The 21,868-nt window shown below is 36.1% G+C and overlaps 1 protein-coding gene and 2 long non-coding RNA genes across 8 annotated transcripts; 1 reads left to right on the top strand and 2 right to left on the bottom strand.

Annotated features, from left to right (window-relative positions):
• Nucleotides 1-1,166: 1,166 nt before the first annotated feature.
• Nucleotides 1,167-3,479, bottom strand: LOC133869661 (uncharacterized). The gene is made up of 4 exons (XR_009900491.1): nt 3,238-3,479; nt 3,095-3,161; nt 2,577-2,662; nt 1,167-1,503 (listed from the first exon to the last, which is right to left on the bottom strand). It is a non-coding gene; the product is annotated as an uncharacterized LOC133869661 (long non-coding RNA).
• A 2,564-nt stretch (nt 3,480-6,043) lies between these two features.
• Nucleotides 6,044-16,081, top strand: LOC133868301 (cysteine-rich receptor-like protein kinase 10). 6 transcript variants are annotated; one of them, XM_062305122.1, is made up of 7 exons: nt 9,674-10,620; nt 12,739-12,885; nt 12,950-13,059; nt 14,560-14,770; nt 15,138-15,234; nt 15,433-15,583; nt 15,684-16,081. In XM_062305122.1, exons 1-7 carry the CDS (start codon nt 9,804-9,806, stop codon nt 15,969-15,971), a joined length of 1,821 nt encoding a protein of 606 aa, XP_062161106.1. In that variant the 5' UTR covers nt 9,674-9,803; the 3' UTR covers nt 15,972-16,081. The 6 variants fall into 6 exon arrangements, with proteins under 6 accessions (XP_062161108.1, XP_062161107.1, XP_062161106.1 ...); XM_062305119.1 differs by having other exon boundaries at nt 9,675-10,620; nt 14,997-15,234; XM_062305121.1 differs by having other exon boundaries at nt 9,675-10,620; nt 12,989-13,059; nt 14,997-15,234.
• LOC133868302 (uncharacterized) lies at nt 10,128-10,952 on the bottom strand. The gene is made up of 2 exons (XR_009900312.1): nt 10,811-10,952; nt 10,128-10,664 (listed from the first exon to the last, which is right to left on the bottom strand). It is a non-coding gene; the product is annotated as an uncharacterized LOC133868302 (long non-coding RNA).
• Nucleotides 16,082-21,868: the final 5,787 nt, after the last annotated feature.

Below are 21,868 nucleotides of genomic sequence, written 5' to 3' on the forward strand. Positions count from 1 at the left end.
AGAGAACAACCATGTTTATAAAGGTGGCGTTTGGAAGAGTAAGTTGGTTCGTTCGAACGTTGTTAGGGTTTCACTGATTTTTTCTAGTGGCCGTTTGGATGCATACCAATCGAGCTAGCAACCAAGTAACACTGCCTTTTTGCAATCCTCAGCTCATTCGGATGAGTACCAATCGAGCTAGCAATTGAGCAACACTGTATCTCCAATGAAATCTCCTCATTTGACCGTAAAAATATAAAGTGGCTTCTCATTTAAGTGTGTATGTGTGATCAACAATTCACCAAAATATAAATGCGGAAAAGTAAATGAAATAGATATTTTAATGACGAAGTAGAAACTCTTATCTAAGAGAAAAACCATTTCGGGGTAGCCAAACCCATAAAATCCACTAACAGAAGAAATAGCTAGTTACAAAGCAATCGTACTCACATAACCCTGATACAATAGTTGTACCTTGAACTCTAACACGTAGCTATACGTGAGCGCCTCCCAACCAGACGTCCTATCTGAAGGGTTCTTTAATGGATTCCTTTAGCTTAGGGCTTCTCCCTAAACTAAACTTCAACGGGTTGATCAAATCACACAAACAAAAACTCTAAGAGAGCTAGCAAATATTACAATCTCTACCTAAACACCCTCTCTTAGCACACAGGAATTCAATACTGAATTCTTATAAAATTACAAGCACAAACCCCCTTTAAATAGGCTTTAGAAAACCTAATTCTAATCATAATCCGATTTCTATAGGTGGCGTCCGGACAGTGCTTGTGGTGTCCGAACCTTCACTTGAAACTTGAGTAATTCTCTGACGTGCATCCGGACCTGAAAATCCTAGTGTCCGGACGGTGCATGAAAATCCTTTCTTCGTTGGCAGTCATCGCATTTTATTTCGAACCATGTGGGAACAAAGACTCACTGACTTCAGCGTTCGCTAGGCCGTCCGAACCTATTTCGAACCTTGAGATACTGACTCCACCGTCTATTGTAGCGTTCGGATCTTGATAGGACCTGAGTTTCTAACTTGGACGTTCGGACCTTGGCATGTGACGACCCTTTTTTTTTTTTTTTTGAAAACATGCATATAGCGTAAAATGGATCCCCACAGTGGCACGACTACTTGTCGCTCAGCCAATATATAGTACACGTTCCATAACCTGTACTGGATATTTAGATTATCATCTCACACATCGGAATATATTATGATACCAATCAGTCATAACAGAAAGCAGATCTATAACTAGTCTGTGGTCCACACAAAAGAGCCAATTACCCACGTCTATCTGTTTGAGGCTTACAACATATACCATGATTACAAAAGAATGGCTATACCAAAAATACGTGACACATGCGTCACAAGCCATATACAAAAATATCCAAAAGATAGAGGACTCCATAGTCCAACACATTACGATCGTCACTGTGGGCTTCAATCGTAATACCCCAAATATAAAGCCACTGGGTCATCATCTAGCTCAGGAGTACATGCAGTCACAGCATCAAAATCTGCATGGTTGCGAGGGTTGCCGCATCCGCATAGGGGTAGAATTATGAGCTCACCGTCTTAGCATAAATAAATACACTAAAACCTCAGAGGTATACTATTCACTAAGTTTTCACAAAAAACCAACTTTTCTTTATTTTAGTATCGTATACACTATAACAGCTACTAATTTATAAACTTTTATTTGAAAACCTCCATAGCTGATATAGCAAACACCGACTAATAGAAAACATTTAAAGCATACTATGTAGTTGTGAACATATATAGAAGTTCCAGTCATCCCACCTTGAAAACTTCTACAAATTGACTCATCTACAATATATTACTTTTGATCGGTTGCTCAGTCATACATGTATGCGAGTAATCTCAAGCACACAAGTACGTCTAAGCTGTACTAAGACATCCACATTCCCTGAATTAGGCAACACTAAGTCTAATCTCGTACACTCATTGCCTTTGCAGGACAACTCGCGCGATATTACATAAACATTAGCATCCCATAACACCATGCCTAATCGTGTACACTTATTGCCTTTGCAGGCAACTCGCGCGGTGTTACATAGACTATGGCATCTCTAACTCTAGGCAATGCAATCATCTTTGCACTTTCAAAGTCAATGCATTTAAATCATGCAAATAATACGTTTAGCAAAATTACAATATATAAGACATACAACACATTCCATCACATCACAATATATGTATGCATATGCCAAGTGAACGGAGACCATATCCCAAGGAACAGGGACCGTATCCCAAGGAACATAGAGTCTGTAACTCCAAGAGAAAAGGGACCGTATCCCATATTAACGTCGAGTCCGTAACTCTAGAGAGTAGGGACCGTATCCTAAAGAACAGGGACCGTATCCCAAAGTTTGTGCCGTTAAGCACGCAATGCATCATGTCCCAATTTTATAACTCACACTAAACATCCTAATCATCCCAATCAAAAGTACTCAAAACAACCAAAACAATTATAATTAACATACAGTTGGTTCAAATTTATAAAACATCATATATTTTGCAATTCATTAATATATAAAAATAATAGTTTCTCTGTGAGTAGAATACTCACCTTGGATTGCTCGTACTCCTGATTCCAATAATCCTAGGTTTGACCCACAATGTGCTGCTATATTCACAACACAATGCACCATTTAGCTGTTTAACCAACAGCAATAAAAATTAGAACTTTAAATCGCTTAAACGCTATAACACGAAGTTACCCATTATTTGACTAAATCCATACATAGAAATATTCCTAAATTTACAAGTAAAATATCAAATTTATACTAATTACTACTTTTAAAACCTAATCCCATAAATGCCTATTTTTCATGAAACCTATAGATGATTTGAAATTAATTTACACTCCCAATGCAATTAATCCATAAATTCATAATCTATGTTTTAAACACTTCAAAACCCACAATTTAATTTGACTCATCAAATTAGGGTTTCCTAAACTTAACCCATAATTATAAAACACTACCCTAATCACAATATCATTAACTCATATCATTTACTAAGGGTTAATCCCCTAAAATACATCTAAAATCAAATAACTTAAAGTTAGGGTTGAGGAAAACTCACCACAAGATCACCAAACCAAAACCCAAGGTTTGGGTAGCTTCAAGCAATTTGCAACAAGCCCAAATACCTAAAGAACATAGAGGATTAAACTCATTTATAAGATTTTACCCAAAAATCACAAAACCATGGGTTTAGTGTTTTACCTCAAAGCGAACAGTAGGAATGTAGATCCGAGTGCAAGGATCACGTTCCCGAAGATAGATCGAAGATCGGACTGTTGGATCTTCGAAAATCACAATTTTTGTATATAAAAGACTTAAGAAAAAAACCTCTCCCCCTTTTTTAATTTGTTTTCTCTCAGTACTGATGGGAAAGAGGCAGGGGCCTCTTTCTCCCTTTTGTTTAAGTGAGGAGCACATCTAACTTCTTTTCTTTTTTTTTTTTTTCTTTTTTTTTTTAAATGAAGGACCATCAGGCCCTTCATAAACAAAATGGCCAACGGCTATTTGCTCAAACGGTCGAATGGCCTTTTGAGCAACAAAGGCCGTGAGGCCTTTGTTTATTTTATTTTTTAATTCATTTCTAATTCCTTTTCTTTTCTTTTTTATTATTCCAAATTTTCTTTTATTTACTTATTTATTATTATTATAACCTAAAATATCACTTATACTTTCTTGGACATTACATGGCAACTGGGCGTCTGGATGGTTTGTAGGGAAAACCAACTTTCTGAGCTGTAAATCTTCCAGATTCTTTTTTTCATCAGGAATTTTCCTTCTTAGAGATATTCTATGCAGATTACTTCCTTACTTAGCCCTTTCCATATTAGAATTAATATTCTGCAACAAATCTTCAAAAGACTTCTGGAATAACGGGGTCCCTGTCATGAAAATTTCTGAAAAGGAAATTCCTTGAGATGGAAGTGGTTTTGTTAAGTTAGAATGAGCCAATTAAAATCACTACAAAAAAAAGGCATTTATGGACGGTTTTTTTCTAGACGGTTTTAAAAACCGTCTAGAAAAAAAAAATTTGCAGACGGTTTTTTTGAACTAAACCGTCTGGAAATTTTCATTTCCAGACGGTTTTGGATGAAACCGTCTAGAAATTTATAGACGGTTTCATCCAAACCATCTATAAATATTATTCTTAGAGAATTTTATGGACGGTTTGTTAAAAACCGTCCATAACATTTCATTTCCAGACGGTTTTGGATGAAACCGTCTATAAATTTCCGTCCATAACATTTCATTTCCAGACGGTTTTGGATGAAACTGTCTATAGTTTGTTAAAAACCATCCATAACATTTCAATTCCAGACGGTTTCAAATGAAACCGTCTGGAAATTTTTTTCCCCACGCCATGTCATCAATCCGCGTGATGCCCCCAAATTTCACCACATCCATTTGATTTTTTTACCAGCCAAAGTCACAACCGTCCATTTCATTTGACAACCAAAAAAAAATTGTACATAAAAATTATAAACCCAGTTGGCCTGAAACATCACAACCGGCCATCATCGATGCTCACGGATCTGTAGTCACATTTCAGGGTGAGAGTGGTGACGGCATCGCGAATTGGGAGAAGAGGGAAGGAATCATAGGGAGGAGATCGATCTGATTGGGCGTTGAGGGAGAGATCAACCTGATTGGGCGTTGAGGGAGAGATTGACGGTGACGGCTCTGTCCCTCGATTCGGATCCACTGGCTACCCGGCCCGCGGTCCATGCCTCAGTTCCCTAGCCCACTCTTCCAGGCCTTCCGCCGCATCTCCACCCTCCTCAACTCCCACACCCCTCCAAGGTCGTTCGACCTCTACATCTTCGTCATTGACGGTGACGGCCCCTCCTGGCCCTACCCCAACAACGCCAACGACTGGATCTACCCTCCCTTCCTCGGCGCGTATCTCGCCAGAGGTAGAGCGGTCCCGCTCAAACCCAAGCAAGCCTGAGGCGTCGGATTCGAGCCGCTGTGGCCGTTCAATCGACGTGAAATTGCCGGATAAAAGACGCCGTATTACATCTCCTGCTGATCCGTTGTTGACGCCCTGTTTACTTTTTCATTACATAATTAATTAATTAATTATATTAATATAAAGAAAAAGGGAATTGAAAGCAGGAAAAAAAAAAAAAAAAAAAAAAAAAAAAAAAAAAAGAAGAGTAAATCTGGACAGTTTTGTCCCAAACCGTCCAGAAATTAATTTAGCGACATCATATTCTAGACGGTTTTAAACCGTCCACAAAAAACCGTCTGGAATTGATTCCAGACGGTTTTTTTGCATTTCTGGACGGTTTAAAACCGTTCAGAATTTGCTTTTTTTTTTTTTTGTAGTGAATAAACCAACATATTGCATAGTGAACAAACCTTCTGGCTGAGCAATACTAGAAGACTTAATTTTATGCATTGGAATAATCTGGTTCGATCGAGTCTCCAAAGAAAGTCTTTCAACCAAGCAACAATGGAACTTTCAACTTTCATTAAGTCTTCCGTCCGGACCCACAACAAACGAGCTAGCGACAAAACAATGGTCCGGTGGAACAGTGCTTGTGCATCATGTTCCCCACTGTTCGGTCAAGTCTCTGAACACATTTTCCAACTAAATAACATTGGAACTTTACGGAAACATCTCGTCTGGACGAACACCGAACTAGCTAGCAAACGAAACCCTTGTTCTTCAAACAACACTTACAATTTTAAAAACTAGCATAAGTAAAGAACTCAGCCAATCAAATATTCCCCACACCAAAATGTTTTGAATACCGAATTAGCTAGTCAACATAATACCTAACAATTTCAACTTTATAGGGTACTGTTCTTCCCAGTAGCATATGGTTTTGACACAACTAGTTAAACAAGATTGTCTTTTAAGTTGACTAGTATTTGATCACAAAATTATTGTTATTATTACTTGGAACATTAATTACAGAACATGCATCCTTTATCTTATCAATGAAACTGAATATTGTTTATGCAGGGAAAAGATCAATATTCTTAATGCTCGCAATTATTCCAATTGTTGCTCTGATTTCTATCTCTGCGGTGCTCCTCATTATGATCTACTACTTCCTTTGTAGGAGAGCCAAAAAAGAGTACAATGCTATACATAAAGAAAATGGTAAAAAATAAATACTTTGATCACATACATTTTTAAAAATTCTGCTGATGCTATTGAATGCTACAACTGTAGGGTCCTTGCAATTTGATTTCGCCACAGTCGTTGAAGCTGCCACTGCCAAGTTCTCAGATGATAACAAGCTAGGTGCAGGTGGATTTGGTGAGGTTTACAAGGTAAAGGTAAAGGGTTAACTTTTCGTTATTTATTAATTTACTCTTCTTCTTTTTATTTATTTATTTTTTTTGTGCTTTTTTTTTTTGCGAGGATCCTATTCATTTAAGTTTAGCTAGCTAGTTTAGCTGAAGGTTATGATGCTGCATTTTTATCAATTCTAAGGTGTGCATTGGAATAATTAGTCAGAATACATTCTCGATCAGGGTACACTCCCTAATGAACAAGAAGTAGATGTGAAAAGGCTATCAATGGGAGGAAGAGCAAAGAAGATCAGATGAACAATGGGAGGAAGAGAGGCGATGGGAGGAAGAGAGGAGGAGAGCAGATGAAGTGTGGAGAAGAACAGATGAAAGAATTGCAACACAAAGTCAAATGATAAAGAAGATGCAGAAGATGATTGAAGATCTTGCTAGGGCTAATGTAGCACTTGTGGCCAACACTTCGGTTGACACTGAGTCACCTAATGTCGTGAGGGTGAGATCCTCAATAACTAGTCGACCAGGTTAGCTCCCAATATGATTAACTAATTAATAAATGGTGATTTTTTGAGTCTATACAGTTGAAAATGTTACGTGTATCGTTACTAGTTTCTTATATATATATATAGTTGCGTAATACATTTCATCCGAATCACTAATGTAAGTGATGTGCCATTGACGATTGAGGATGATGATCCACATGAGCGACCGTTGTGAAAAAAACATATCTTGAATCGTTGTGAATATAGGCGAAGTATCGTATTTTTTGAATGATGTAAATATTGTTTATATGATTTTATCGGTTGGACTTGATTGGTTTGTGATTGTAGGTAACTTATGTATCATGTTTTGAAATTACTTTGAACGTTTTAGAGTTTGTATTATATATGTTTGTGGTTGAGTGACATTATTTATGTTGATACGTCGTTTTATTTATTTTTGTTTTGTTTTTATGGCTTGGTGTGTACATTAAGCTATAATGATCGTTTGTGCATGTATGAAGTTCGGATTATGAGTGCATGTGATCGTTTATGAGTGTATGTGATCGTTTAGGAGTTCATATATAAGAACAATATTCTTGATATCAGGTATTTAAATACAAAAAAATTAATAAAATAAATAACTATTTTTTTAATTTTAATTTTATTTAGAGTCGATTTAGACCTTAAAATGACTCCAATCAGTTGGAGTCGTTTTAAGCTAAAAACGACTCTAACCGGTTGGAGTCGTTTTAAGCTAAAAACGACTCTAACCGGTTGGAGTCGTTTTTACCAAAGCCGCTCAAGCCTGTTTGAGCCGTTTTTACCAAAACGTCTCAAACTGGTTTGAGCCGCTTTGTGTAAAAAAAGGGCTCTAATTAGAGCTGTTTTCATATTAAAACGGCTCTAACATAATTTTAATACTCCATACCATGAGCCGTTTTGAAAATGGCTCAAAACGTTTTGAGCCCTTTTTAGGCATTAAAACGAGTCAAAACAGTGTTTTTTTTTTTTTTTTTTTAAGAACTTCTTGATACAACGCGTTTTAAAGCTGTAATGGCCGGCGATAAACCTATCAGAACTTTGCAGTTAAGCGTGCTTATGCGAGAATAGTACCATGATGGGTGACCTCCTACGAAGTCTAATTCGGAGAAACCAAGAGCATATAATAATTGCGTCGTTGGGGGTGAGTCGTTACAATTATATAGCTACATAATTTTATTGTAAAAATGAGATTTAATAACATAGTGTGTTATAGTGAAAAGAGTGTTAACAATCTAGTAAAAGACATTTTTTCTATGGAATGATAAAGTATTTATGAAAGGAAAGTTTATATTAACATAGTTTTATGGTAAAGCTAAAATATTTTTCTATGAGATGATAAAATGTTTACAGTACAGTTTTGAAGTAAAGGGTCATGGTCACCATGAAATGAGAAAGCATTTATGAAAGAAAACTTACAGTAAAGTGTTAAACGTTTTTAGCAAAAATATGAAGTGTTTGCTAAAGACATATTTATAGCAAAGGGATTTTTATGTTTTTAGTAAAAAGTTGTAAATGTTTTCATCGAAATGTCGAAATGGTTTTAGCAAAGTCATATGTAGTATGTACTCATGTATAATTATAGTTGTTATATAAACTTTTCACAGTCACACACTAGCACCGGCTAACTTGCTTCCTTAACTGAGCTGTGAGTTTATCATTTCACCTTTAAAATATTATTTTAATACAGAAGATGCTGACTTAAGAGATGAGGGGCCAATTAAAGTAGGGATAGATAGACGTGAACCCCTACAATATTTTGGATCTACAATATTTTGGTCTGACTTGGGGATTATAGCTTCATGTGACATGTATCTGCAGTACTTAGACGGCACGATGTGTCACCTTAATTTTGTTATGAATTGATCGACGGGCAAAATTATGGTAAGACTTAGCATTTAACTGGTAAATCTTGCATGTGATCTTAAGATATGTAATTATGTTTGCTACTTGGTGCTTTTGTAATGTCTTATGCTGATGATTAATTTTTTTTTTTTAAAAAAAATATATAAATTCCGCTACATGTTAGATATTTATCCCCGCTATATATATATGTTAGTACAAACGAAGATAAAAAAGTGAGTTGGTAGTCCTTCCAATTATTTAAAGGAGGGATATATAATTAGGGGCCGTTACGTACAATTAATATTTGTATTAATTTTATGCAAGGCAAATTAAATATGTGGCGTTCAACTAGCAAATGCCCAGTTTTTAGCTATCCATAAATTGCTGGTAACAATTTTTTCAACCAAGGATCTATAAATATTGGAAAGTCTTTTAAGAACGGCGCACCAATGTGCGGAAGAGTCATCTTTCCTACCATTAAATTGACCTTAAGGAGGATGTGAGAGATGTCTGGCTGTTGCCTTGCGCCATAGGGGAAGAATCAAATTGTAATGACCTACCTCCAATGACACAATATTGTTCGCTTTTGACTCTCTAAATCAGACTTCCCAGAAGGTCACCCATTCTGGGATTGCTCTCGCAGAAGCACGTTTAACTGCGGAGTTCTGATAGGTTCATGACCATCACGGCTTTAAAACGCGTTGTGTCATAAAATGATGCATTTATACATATAAACACATCCTCATTCTTAGGCAATGTGGAACGTCACACAAACTGGCATGGAGGTGAAGAACTCCTACAAGTCTAGTAGTAATAAATGAAAAACAATTGACTTTCCCACTTCCATTGGACCATTTCCATCACTCCAAGTCTCCAATGGCCATGACTCACAACTTTATCCTTATTTTTTTCAACTTTGTCTGGAATCTTTTCCACCTTATTCCTCTTCTAAAGCCGACACACAAAAAAACAAGGGTTTTCTTTTGGTCCTGTCGTCAAATTATTTTTAGAGAAAAAGTTTATACTAACATGAAGAACAGGATTATAGTGTAACATACTTAATAACCTCCCAAAGGAACAGCAAGTTTGCCAGAGATTTTGCCAAAAGCAAAGAAACACTAGAAGAAATTGATCATCGAAATGGGCATGGCTTCCTTCAATGTCTCCACGACTCTTGTGGTCTTTACGTTGCTCTGCATGAGCAGAGAGGCTGCCGGAATTGAGTATTTACACCATATCTGTTCAAACAGTTCTACCGTTACTTTCACTCCCAACAGCACCTATCAATCCAATCTCTATCAACTCCTTTTCTCCCTTTCCTCCAACGCCGGACATGAAGGTGGTTTCTACAACACCACCGTAGGACAAAACGCTTCCGACACTGTCTACGGCCTCTTCCTCTGCCGTGGTGACCTTTCCACCCAAGAATGCCAAGACTACGTGGACATTGCGACCCAAGAGGTGATTAATCAATACTGTCCCATACAAAAAACGGCCGTGATCTGGTACGAGGAGTGCATGTTACGCTACTCAGACCAATATTTCTTCTCCACCATGAACACGTTGTCTGGATTTTACGTTCCTAGCCATAAAAATATTTCTGCAGATTCAAATCAGTTTAACCAGTTATTGATGCTGACAATGAACGACTCGGTAAGCCAGGTTGCGAATGTTAGCACCGGTGCGAAAAAGTTCGCAACTAAAGAAGCTAATTTTATGGGGTCTCAAATACTCTACACCCTTGAGCAGTGCATGCCAGACGTATCTAGTTCTGATTGCAGCATATGTATACGGGATGCGATATCGTCACTGCCGGAATGTTGTAGTGGACTCCAAGGGGCAAGAGTTATACTTCCTAGCTGTAGAATCAGGTATGAAATTTACCCATTTTACCGAATGCTTCATGCAGAGAGACCACCGCCTATGCCAGCAATTCTTCCTCCACCTCTGCCTCCAGGTTCGTCACAGAAAGTTCGTTTTAATAGCCTCTCTCACCTACAACTGAATCATAAACTACCTATCTATAAAAAATAATAAAAATCATAAACTACCTTGTGCATAAATGAAACACTCATGTTTGTTATACATAAGTATGCACCACTAAAATAAAGCTAGCTGGTCGTTTTTTTTTACAAAGAAAGTGTCACCTTAATAAACCCCAAGGGGTGGCATGATGGTCAGGACCTGGGACGGAAGGGCATTTCTCCCTTTTGATCTCAGGTTTGAGTCCTGAGGCTGCTACTTCTTCTTGAGGTCAGCTACCCGGGCATAGTCAGCATTTAAAGGCTCCATTTCTATAGTGGCGCTATGAATGAGGCTAGAGATTAGTTTGTCAATCCTGGTTGGGCTAAGTAGCAAGAGGTACTGTTTGGCTATAGGTGGACCATGATACCCTCTATTAAAAAAAAAAAAAAAAAAATTGTAAGTACGTACCGTAATAAATTTTAGGGAAAAATACACGTACCAATCTCAAACTATCACCTCATTGTAAATGTTCTCCCAAACTATCAATTGTGTTAATATCCCTCTTAAACTTAAAAATAAAAATAAAAAAAAAAAAAAAAAAAAAAAAGTCAATGTTCCCCAATGCCATAATAACCTTCATAAAATCATAAAATTCTTAAAATAATAGAAAAATGAAAACTAAGATATATATATATAATTTTTTAAAAAAAAAAGAAAAAAGAAAAAAAAAGTTTTAACTTATTTTTCGTTTTTTATTTTAATTTTTTCGTTTTTTATATTTCGTTTTTAATATTTTTTTGTTTTCTTTATTTTGTTTTTATTTTTAATTTCTATTTGTTTTTATTTCATCTTTTTTGCTTTAGTTTCTTTTATAATGACATTTTTGTCTTATTGAAAAAACTTTATGGTCATTTAGCAGTTTAGACGGACGTTAACAAATTGAGTGATAGTTTGAGGTGTAAATGTGTACTTTCTCTTAAGTATTAATACAATTAATTTTGGAAATGCGTATATGAGACACTTTTTTATTTTTATTTTTCTTTATCTAGTTTAAATTTTTAATTGAGTTCTATATATTAAAAAAATAAATAAATAAAACTTTTCCCTCGTAAAAAATACCAAAAGGCAAAACTTATTTTAAAAGAAAAAATAATAATTAAGATAGATTAGTAATTTGACGTACAAAAAAAAACCCGATTATTATGAAAACCCGATTGAATTGAAATGGTTAAGAACAAACGTGCCCGGGTTTATCAAATTTGACCAGGTTTATGTATAAATAATCCAATTAGAGAACAATCATGTTTACAAAGGCGGCGTTTGGAAGAATAAGTTGGTTCGTTTGAACGATAGGTTTCACTCATTTCTTCTAGTAGCCGTTGGGACTCGTACCAATCGAGCTTGCAACCGAGCAACACTGCCTCTTTGTGATCTTCAGTTCGTTCGGATGAGTACCGATCGAGCAACACTGTATCTCCAATGAAATCTCCTCATTCGATCGCATAGTGAACGAACCTTCTGGCTGAGCAATACTGCAAGACTTAATTTTATGCATTGGAATAATCTTGTTTGATCGAGTCTCCGAACAAGTCTTTCAACCAAGCAATACTGGAACTTCCGTTAAGTCTCCTGTCCGGACCCACAACAAACGAGCTAGCGACCGAACAATACTGGAACAGTGCTTGAGCATCATGTTCGGTCAAGTCTCTGAACACATCTTCCAACCCAAAACACTGAAACTTTACTGAAAAATCTCGTCTGGACGAACATCGAACTACCTAGCAAACGAAACTCTGGTTCTTCAACAAATTAAAACTCACAATTTTACTAACTAGCGCAAGGACAGAACTCAGCCTATCAAATATTCCCGACACCAAAATGTTATGAATACTGAATTTGCTACTCAACATAATACCTAACAATTTCAACTTTATAGGGTATTGTTCTGCCCAGTAGCATATGGTTTTGACACAACGAATTAAACAAGATTGTCTATTAATTGTCTAGTATTTGATCAAAAAATTATTGTTATTATTACTTTGAAAGCATCATTTATTACAGACCACGCATCCCTTTATCTTATCAATGAAACCGAATATTGTTTATGCAGGGAAAAGGAAAAGATCAATCTTATTTCTCACAATTATTCCTATTGTTGCTCTGATTTCTGTCTCTGCGGTGCTCTTGATCATTATGATCTACTACTTCCTTTGTAGAAGAGCCAAAAAAGAGTACAATGCTATACATAGAGAAAATGGTACAAAATAAATAATTTGATCTCATACATTTAATTTTATAAATTATGCTGATGCTATTGAAAGCAACAACTGTAGGGTCCTTGCAATTTGATTTCGCTACAGTTGAAGCTGCCACTGCCAAGTTCTCAGATGATAACAAGCTAGGTGCAGGTGGATTTGGTGAAGTTTACAAGGTAAAGGGTTAACTTTTCATTATTTCTTAATTTACTCTTCTTCTTTTATTTTTATTTTTTGTGAGGATCCTATTCATTTAGGTTTAGCTAGTTTAGCTTAAGGTTATGATGCTGCATTTTTATCAATTTACTACAAAAAACTCTACAATTGGCCGCGTGTCTACAGTACCTGTTACTGTAGACATGCGTCCAATTAGCCACGTGTATACAGTACACGTGGCTAGAAATATGCGCATCACAGTTGGCCGCGTGTATTTAATACACGTGGCCAATTGTTTTTATTAAATATATATTAATAAAAATAAATTTATTAAGTTTTGTATATAGCCACGTGTATTAAATACACGTGGCTAATTGTTTTTATTAAATATATATTAATAAAAGCAAATTTTATTATGTATATATACGTATAAGAAATTGGCCGTGTGGCCTAAAGACACGCTGCCAAAATTTGGCAGTTTCAAATTTGCTTCAAATGCATGTTCCCGCGCGCCAGTACTGGACAGCAGCTTCAAAAGCAAATTTGCTTCAAAAAAATCGATAAACAGCAGCTCTCTCTCTCCCGCGCGCCACTAGACATGCAGATCTGTCTCTCTCTCTCTCTCTCTCTCTCCTCTGTATCGCACTCTCTCTCTCTCTCTCACGGTGTGTTCTCTCTCTCTCTCTCTCTCTGTCTCTCGCTCTCTCTCTCGCTCTCTCTCTCTCTCTCTCTCTCTCTCTCTCTCTCTCTCTGTCTCTTGCTCTCTCTCTCTTTCTCTGTATCTCTCTCTCTGTCTCTCGCTCTCTCTCTCTCTCTGTCTCTCGCTCTCTCTCTCTCTCTGTATCTCTCTCTCTGTCTCTTGCTCTCTCTCTCTTTCTCTGTATCTCTCTCTCTGTCTCTCTCTGTCTCTCTCTCTCTCTGTATCTCTCTCTCTCTCGCTCTCTCTCTCTCTGTCTCTCGTTCTTTGTCTCTCTGTCTCTTGCTCTCTCTCTCTCTGTCTCTCGCTCTCTCTGTCTCTCTCTCTCTCTCTCTGTCTCTCTGTCTCTCTCTCTCTCTCTATCTCTCTCTCTCTCTCTCTGTATCTCTCTCTCTCTCTCTCTACTGAACTTGCTTGTGTTTTCCTTTTTCTTTTTCTTTTTTCAGTTATTATATTTTTTTCCTCTAAAAATAAAGAATTAAATTAAAAATACAATCAATTATTTAAAAAATAATTCAATACAGATTTAAATTAAATAAAAAATTATTTTTTAATTTTTTTTTTTAAAAATAACATATTGCCACGTGTATTAAAATACACGCGGCTAACAATTGGCCGCGCGTATTTTAATACACGCGGCCAATTGTGCAGTTAGTGTCAACCGGACCCACCGCGTGTATTTACGTGGCCACTTGCACGCGGCCAACAGTTCGCCACGTGTACAGTGACCGTACACGTGGCGAACTGCAAGTGGCGAAAAACAATTTTTTTTGTAGTGATTCTAAGGTGTGGATTGGAATAATTAGTCAGAATACATTCTCAGGGTACACTCCCTAATAAACAAGAAGTAGCTGTGAAAAGGCTATCAAAAAGGTCTGGACAAGGTGAAGGAGAATTTAAAAACGAGATTGAATTGGTTGCCAAGCTTCATCACAAAAATCTTGTAAGACTATTGGGATTTTGCTTGGAAGGAGAAGAAAAGATACTTATTTACGAATTTGTGCCCAACAAAAGCCTTGACTACTTTCTATATGGTATGTCCCTTCTTGGCGTGAATGTCTATTTTGCTTATATGCCAAACAAATGCAGGATTAAGAATTCAACGATCGAGAATCTATCTGTTCATTAGATTAAATTTCCTTTCTATATTAGTCTAATGTTTTTTTTTTCTTTTCTTCAAAGTTAATGGTATTAGTTGTATTCTTATTTTGCTTTCGTCTATTAATATAATCCGAATATTTAATTTTCATGAATTTCTAGACCCTCAAAGACAAGGACAACTAGATTGGTCAAAACGTTACAAAATTATTAAAGGAATTGCTCGAGGAATTCTTTATCTTCATGAGGATTCTCGACTAAGAATTATACATCGTGATCTTAAATCCAGCAATGTTTTGTTAGATGGGGATATGAATCCAAAAATATCAGATTTTGGCTTGGCGAAGCTTTTTGAAATTGATCAAACACGAGGACATACTCGTAGGATTGCCGGCACACTGTAAGTTTCAAATGTTGGCCTATTTCTTTAATTTAGATTAGAGAATTTATTTTGTCATCCTACTTCCACTTATCATCCAACATGAATGTGTGGAGTAATCTTAGATTTACCATGTTCGATCATTGCATTCTTAACATAAACAAGTTAGCATGTCTTATTAATTACTAACATTCCTGCATCATTGACACTGTTATGTAGTGGTTATATGCCTCCAGAATATGCCATACGCGGACAATTCTCTGTTAAGTCTGATGTGTATGGTTTTGGTATCTTAATTCTAGAGATTTTAAGTGGCAACAAGATTAATTCTTTCTATCAATCAGATGGTGGTGGAAACCTTTTAAGCTATGTGAGTATGAACCAAGTATTCTGACTTCTGTTTTCCTTGATTCATTAATTTCCAACAAAATCAGGTCCATTTGGGGACATTACTTAACCAATTGGTGCAGGCTTGGAAGCATTGGAGGGATGGAACGCCCTTAGAATTGTTGGATCCAACTTTGAGAGATTCTTACTTGACAAAAGAATTCATGAAATGCCTCCAAATTGGCCTACTATGTGTTCAGGAGGATCCAACTAGGAGGCCAACAATAGCATCTATAGTTCTCATGCTAAACAAGTCACAATCGGTTATTTATCCATCACCTCAACAACCAGCATATTGTAGTGGAACACATCAAAGCATGCCTTTAGAGTCTGTTAATGAAACACCGATGACAGATGTATCCCCTCGATAGTATGAGAAGTAAGGGCTTCACTAGAATTCACATCTATTTGGATTGGGATTCCCTACACTAATACACTCATTAGTATGTTCAAATTTTATTGAAATTCAGACATCTTTAAAGAGGGAAGTTGTAACCCTTATTGGAATAACTTCCATTGTTTCAACTACGTACACATGCAAGATAAGATAAGAAATTAATCAAGATAAAGTTGTAGACCATGTCCAAAAGAGTATCAGATAACATCATCTCCAAGTTCAAATTGTATCTTTGAATAGTTGCAACAAACTTATTAGAAGATTAGTTTCATTGATTTCAAATTCAAAAGATAATTAAGTGTATATCATGTACATGTCATTATGAATACAAGCATCGTCACAATATCCTCAATGAGGCATTAATTACGTATACAAACAATATCTATATTTTAATATATGGTATATGTCAGAGATTTAAGACAAAACGTCAATTTTTTCCTTTTTGCATACTTCCTTTCTTTGCTAGTATGTCTACTAATTAGGGAAACAATGTTCAAACTCAAAATTAAAAGTGCTTACAAACACTAAATTTGAAGAGACACATTTTATGAGATGCCGAAGCTTTAATTGAAACATCGGAAATAGGGGTGGGTAGAACCCACCCTCACCAGCAGATTCGCCCCTCCCCACCCAGCCCTGATTTTCACGGATATTGCGTGAATAACTTATGCAGATTGATGGACTGCTGATCCATGACTTACAGGGCGGATTGCGGAAATGGATTTTTTCCAATCCACAAACCCGCCCCGCCCCGAGGTAAGTTTTAAACCAAGTGAAATTTTCAGTAAAACTGAAACCGTATGGCCATAGCATCAGATTTACCCCCAAAGCCAAAGGCCAAAACCTTGAAACCCTAACCTAACACGACTACTCTTTTTCTTCTTTCAATCTTGTATACCAGACTGTGAATCTCCTCCTCTTTATCTTCTTTTACTTGTCGTTGTCCAGGTCCTTTGTTGTTATCAAATCTTCACTCGTCATTGCGGATGCACATTTAGGTTATAGATTTTATCTGCCAGCATTCATAGACTTTCATGGTAGAATCTACCACGCAAGTGTATTGTGTCACATGCATTTTACTGAAGCTTGGCTAAGAAGAGATTTGAGAAGAACAGGAGTATGTGGAAGCTTCGAGAAAGTCTAGGGATAAGGGGTTGTCTTGCAAAGGGAAGCTACGTGGCAGTAAGTGGTGGAAGCAGGATTGTGATTTATTATTATGGTTTTCGACCAAAAAAAAAAAAAAAAAGAAAAAAGAAGAGAATACCGAACCCGTCCTGATCCATGCTACCCGAGGCCCAGCGGGTTGACTATTCGTTATGCGGGTTGCAGATCTCGATTTTCAAACCCGTTCACTGCGAGGTGGTTTGTGAAAAACATGCAAATCAGGCTTCCGGCCTGCACCCACCCTTAATCGGAGATGAGAGGAGCAAAACCTCAATTAGTGAAAAGGTAGGCTTGATTGATTGCCGTGACTAGGGAATTACCTTCCAAATTAATGCAAAGAGTTTCCAAAATGGCGGAAAGGGGGTTTCATTATTTTTAATTTTTAGTTTTTAGTTTTTTTTTTTTATATATATATATATTTATTAAGAGTATTTTTGTTATTAGAGGATATTGTCAATTGGTTGTTAATTAGTTCGACGAAGGCACGTGAACTTTTTCCTTAATTATTTAGTGCCCTTAAGAATATTTATAGCTTTTACTACAACTTTGTAAGAATTAACGTAACAGTTCTAATGAATGTCACTGGCAAAATATGGACAATAAATTTAATTATTTAATAACGAAAAAACGAAGTATCAATTACGGCAACTGCATGCGAACCAATAGATGAGCTTCACGTGGCATCAAGCCGAAGGCGGTGATAACCGTGGCCTGGCTCTGTTGCTTCCCCTTATTCCAGCCTTAGCTTGGGTGCTCTTCAACATCCTCTAGCTAGCCAGCTCTGAACCAAATCAACCGCATGCGTAGCACCAAGGGGCTCATCATCGGGCCTGGGCTCGGTGGCTGGGTTGGCTGCATCCGGATTCATGTACGTCAACGCCCCATGCAAAAGCTAGTGAGCTTGCCATGATTGCCGATGCTTCTGCGAGCGACAACAGGGGACAGTTTCTTCTCATCGTTGTTACTCCGGCCCTTCTTTGGGTCCCCTAATATATTCTACAACCGGCCTTGAACCAGATCAACAAGGTGATTTATATAATAATTTTGTGGGGCTAAATGGCACAAAGTAACGACTTGTAATCGTTCCTTATGTTGATGAACTTTTTTCTTTTTGTTTGCTCACCGTTTTTTTTTTTTTTTTTTTGTTATTCGGATGGTTTGAAATTATGTCAGTGAATCCAATGCATATGTAGCCCGGCCATAAGTATCTTATCATTAAATTTCTACTGTTTTTAGTACAATTATTTAGTTTTTAAGTGGATTGTTTGAGTGAAAGAGTTTTCTAATTTCTCTAATTCTGTTATTAACAACAAGATGATCTTTAACTATATAAATAGAATACAATAGCATGCTCTTTTTTTTTTTTTTTTTTTTTTTTGAGAGAACCCTGAGAACCAGAGTACTAGGGTCAAAAATACGGACGGATAATAATTGTTCGTATTCGCTATTACCGCTATCTGCTAGCCGCATATGCGGATGCGATTATATATATATATATATATATATATATATATATAAAATTAAATTCACCAATACAAAGTCGTTTTGAATTTAGTAAGTTTAGGAAGTAATGTTAGAAGTCCCTCATATGTTAATCTTGTGTCCCTTAAAAAATGATGTAGCTTTTAAAATTACTATTGGGCTTATGATTGTTCACTATTGAATTTTGATCAAATGGTGATTTTAAAAGCCACATCATTTTTAGAGTGACATATGAGAGACTTCTAGAATTACTCAAGTTTAGAATATTTAAGTTATGTTAAGTTTTTTTCATTATCATCTCAAAGTCATGAGTAATGCTAGAAGTCTCTCTTGTGTCACTCTTGTTCCCCCCCAAAAATGAGGTGCCTTGTACGTAAAATTACCATTGAACTTATGATTGATCATTATTAAATTTTGATCAAATGGTGATTTTAAAAGTCACCTTATTTTTGGAGGGACACAAGAGTGACACATGAGAGACTTCTAGAATTACTCAAAAGTCATACCTCATTACATTTATATTTTTCTCTTCTTTTCTTTTCTTTGGTAATCCGAATCTCAATTACTTTATGAGACAGTAACCCTCAATAACTAATAACTGCGAATTGTGTAACAAGTTAAATTTTAATTTATTTAAGCTTGCATATAGTAATAACATCATTATTTAATCTTTCATATAGATTTACATAGTAATCCAAAACGCTCATTACCTCATATGCAGATAACAGATAATAACCGCATTTAATAATCGTGCGGATGCCGATAGTTGTCAATAAAAACTTTAATGACGTGTCGAATTTGCCATGCCACTAATTAGTGACGTGGCAAATTAGTAAAACCCACATGAAGGAAGGTGTGAATCCAACAAATCTAACTGTTGATTTTTAAAAAAGATGAATGAGGTAATACAAAATAGCAAGTCTCCTATATATAAATAAGATATGTTAGCTGCACATGCAACAATGCTGATGTGTTTAGCATTTTTATTTTTTATTTTTTATTTTTCAGACATGTTAATTGTTACCCGTGAAATATTAAAGTAAAAAGTTTTGACAATAAAACTATATGTGCCGAGCAACAAGCCCCACTCCAACATATATATTAATACACAGGAGAGTTCAGCCGATCGATTGCCTTTAATTCTCCTTATTTCCAAAAGCCAACTATAATATATACTTGACGTGGCTAATTGGAAATCGCATGACCAGTCAAGCAGGGGGTGTGTCAAATTTTAGACCGTTGACTAGCCATAAGGAAAGAATCAAAGTGGAGGTACGCTGATGACTACTGATCAGACGGTAAAAACAGTTTTAAATTGTTTTGCTTTTCTAAATTAAACTGAAAAAAAGTGCTTAAAAATCATCAGTTTGTTATATTCTAAAAGGAAGCTGCTGTTAAGAATAATTTTGAAAAATTAAATTCTGAAAATATTGTTGGCAAGGCATTTTCCTTGTTTTTTTTTTTAAAAAAATTATTTATATGAATTTAAGATACAGTGTTTTTAATATAAGAACAAGGAAACATGATTATTCATCTACTTCACCTCCCAAAGGAAGAGCAACAGTACTGCAAGAGACATATATAGTTCATCAAAATGGCCACGCCTAACGCCTTCCTTCCATGTCTCCATGACCCTTGTAGTCCTTACCTTGGTCAGCCTGAACAAAGAAGTTGGCACTTCAACTTACCAGACTTCTTATTCCTGTTCAAACACCCTTACTTTCACTCCAAACAGCACCTACCAGTTCAATCTCTATCAACTCCTCTCTTTCCTTTCCACCAACGCCACACCTTGAAGATGGTTTCTATAACACCACCGTTGGCCAAAACGCTTCGCACCCTGTCTACGGCCTCTTCCTCTGCCGTGACGACCTCACCACCCAAGACTGCCAGGAGTGCGTGGTCACTGCAATCCAAGATGTGATTAATTTGTGTCCGATGGAAAAAGAGGCCGTGCTTTGGTACGAGGAGTGCATGATACGTTATTCAGACCAATCATTCTTCTCCATCATGAACACGAACCCTAAATTTTTTAATCCAAGTAGCAAAATATTTCTGATCCAGCTCGCTTTAACAAGTTATTGATGGCGACAATGAACGACTCGGCAAGACAGGTTGCGAATGTTGGCAACAGTACAAAGAAGTTCGCAAATTTTACGGGGTCTCAAATATTGTACACCCTTGAGCAGTGTACGCCCGACATATCCAGCTCTGATTGCATTGCGTGTATTCAGGAAGCGATAGCCGATCTGGCAAAATGTTGTAGTGGACTCAAAGGGGCAACAGTCCTATTTCCTAGTTGTAGAATCAGGTATGACATTTACCAGTTTTACCGAATGCTTAATTCAGCGACACCACAGCCTATGCCAGCAATTCTTCCTCCTCCGCCTCCAGGTTTGTCAAAGAGAGTTCGTTTTTTTTTTTTTTTTCTTTTCTTTTCGATCTTTTCTTCTTCTTCTTCTTCTTCTTCTTCTTCTTCCTTTTTTAAGGAAACATCAAGAAGTCCATCCAATAGAGAGATAGAAACGATTCATTAATTTAACAAAGAAAGACAATATATATGATGAAGAGAATTCATTAACAAACAGACTATCTGCAATTTAGTCGTCGACTGCAAGCTTTGTTAAGACGAATTTTAAAGTTGTGCGGTCAGAAAGTCTCACCTTCATTATTTTTTATTTTTTATTTTTTTTTTGGTACCGCAATAAGTTTTAGGGAAAAATACACGTACCTATTTCAAACTACCACCTCATTGTCAATGTTCTCTCAAACTATCAATTGTGATAATATCCCCCTAAACTATAAAAAAAAAAAAAAAAAAAAAAAAAAAAAAAAAAATGTCAATGTTTCCCAATGCCAAAAATTCACTTCATAAAATAATAAATTCTTAAAATATAGAAAACATAATTATTTATATAGATAAGTTTAAATAATTAAAAAAAAAAGGAAAAAAGGAAAAAGAACTGGTTTTCGTTATTGTTATTATTATTATTATTATTTTTTCATTTCTTTATTTTGTCTCTATTTTTACTTTTTTTCATTTCTCTTTGTTTTCATTTGCTTTTTCAGTTTTAGTTTCTTTTCCCTAATTTATAATGACATTTTTGTCTTATTAAAAAAACTTTAAGGTCATTTCGTCTTTTGGTTGGTTTTTTAGTAGACATTAACATTTTTTAGTAGTTTACGGAGGAGATTGACACAATTAGCAGTTTGGACGCACATTAA

This window comes from Alnus glutinosa, chromosome 5, assembly GCF_958979055.1.
Source record: "Alnus glutinosa chromosome 5, dhAlnGlut1.1, whole genome shotgun sequence".
Classification (NCBI taxonomy): domain Eukaryota; kingdom Viridiplantae; phylum Streptophyta; class Magnoliopsida; order Fagales; family Betulaceae; genus Alnus; species Alnus glutinosa.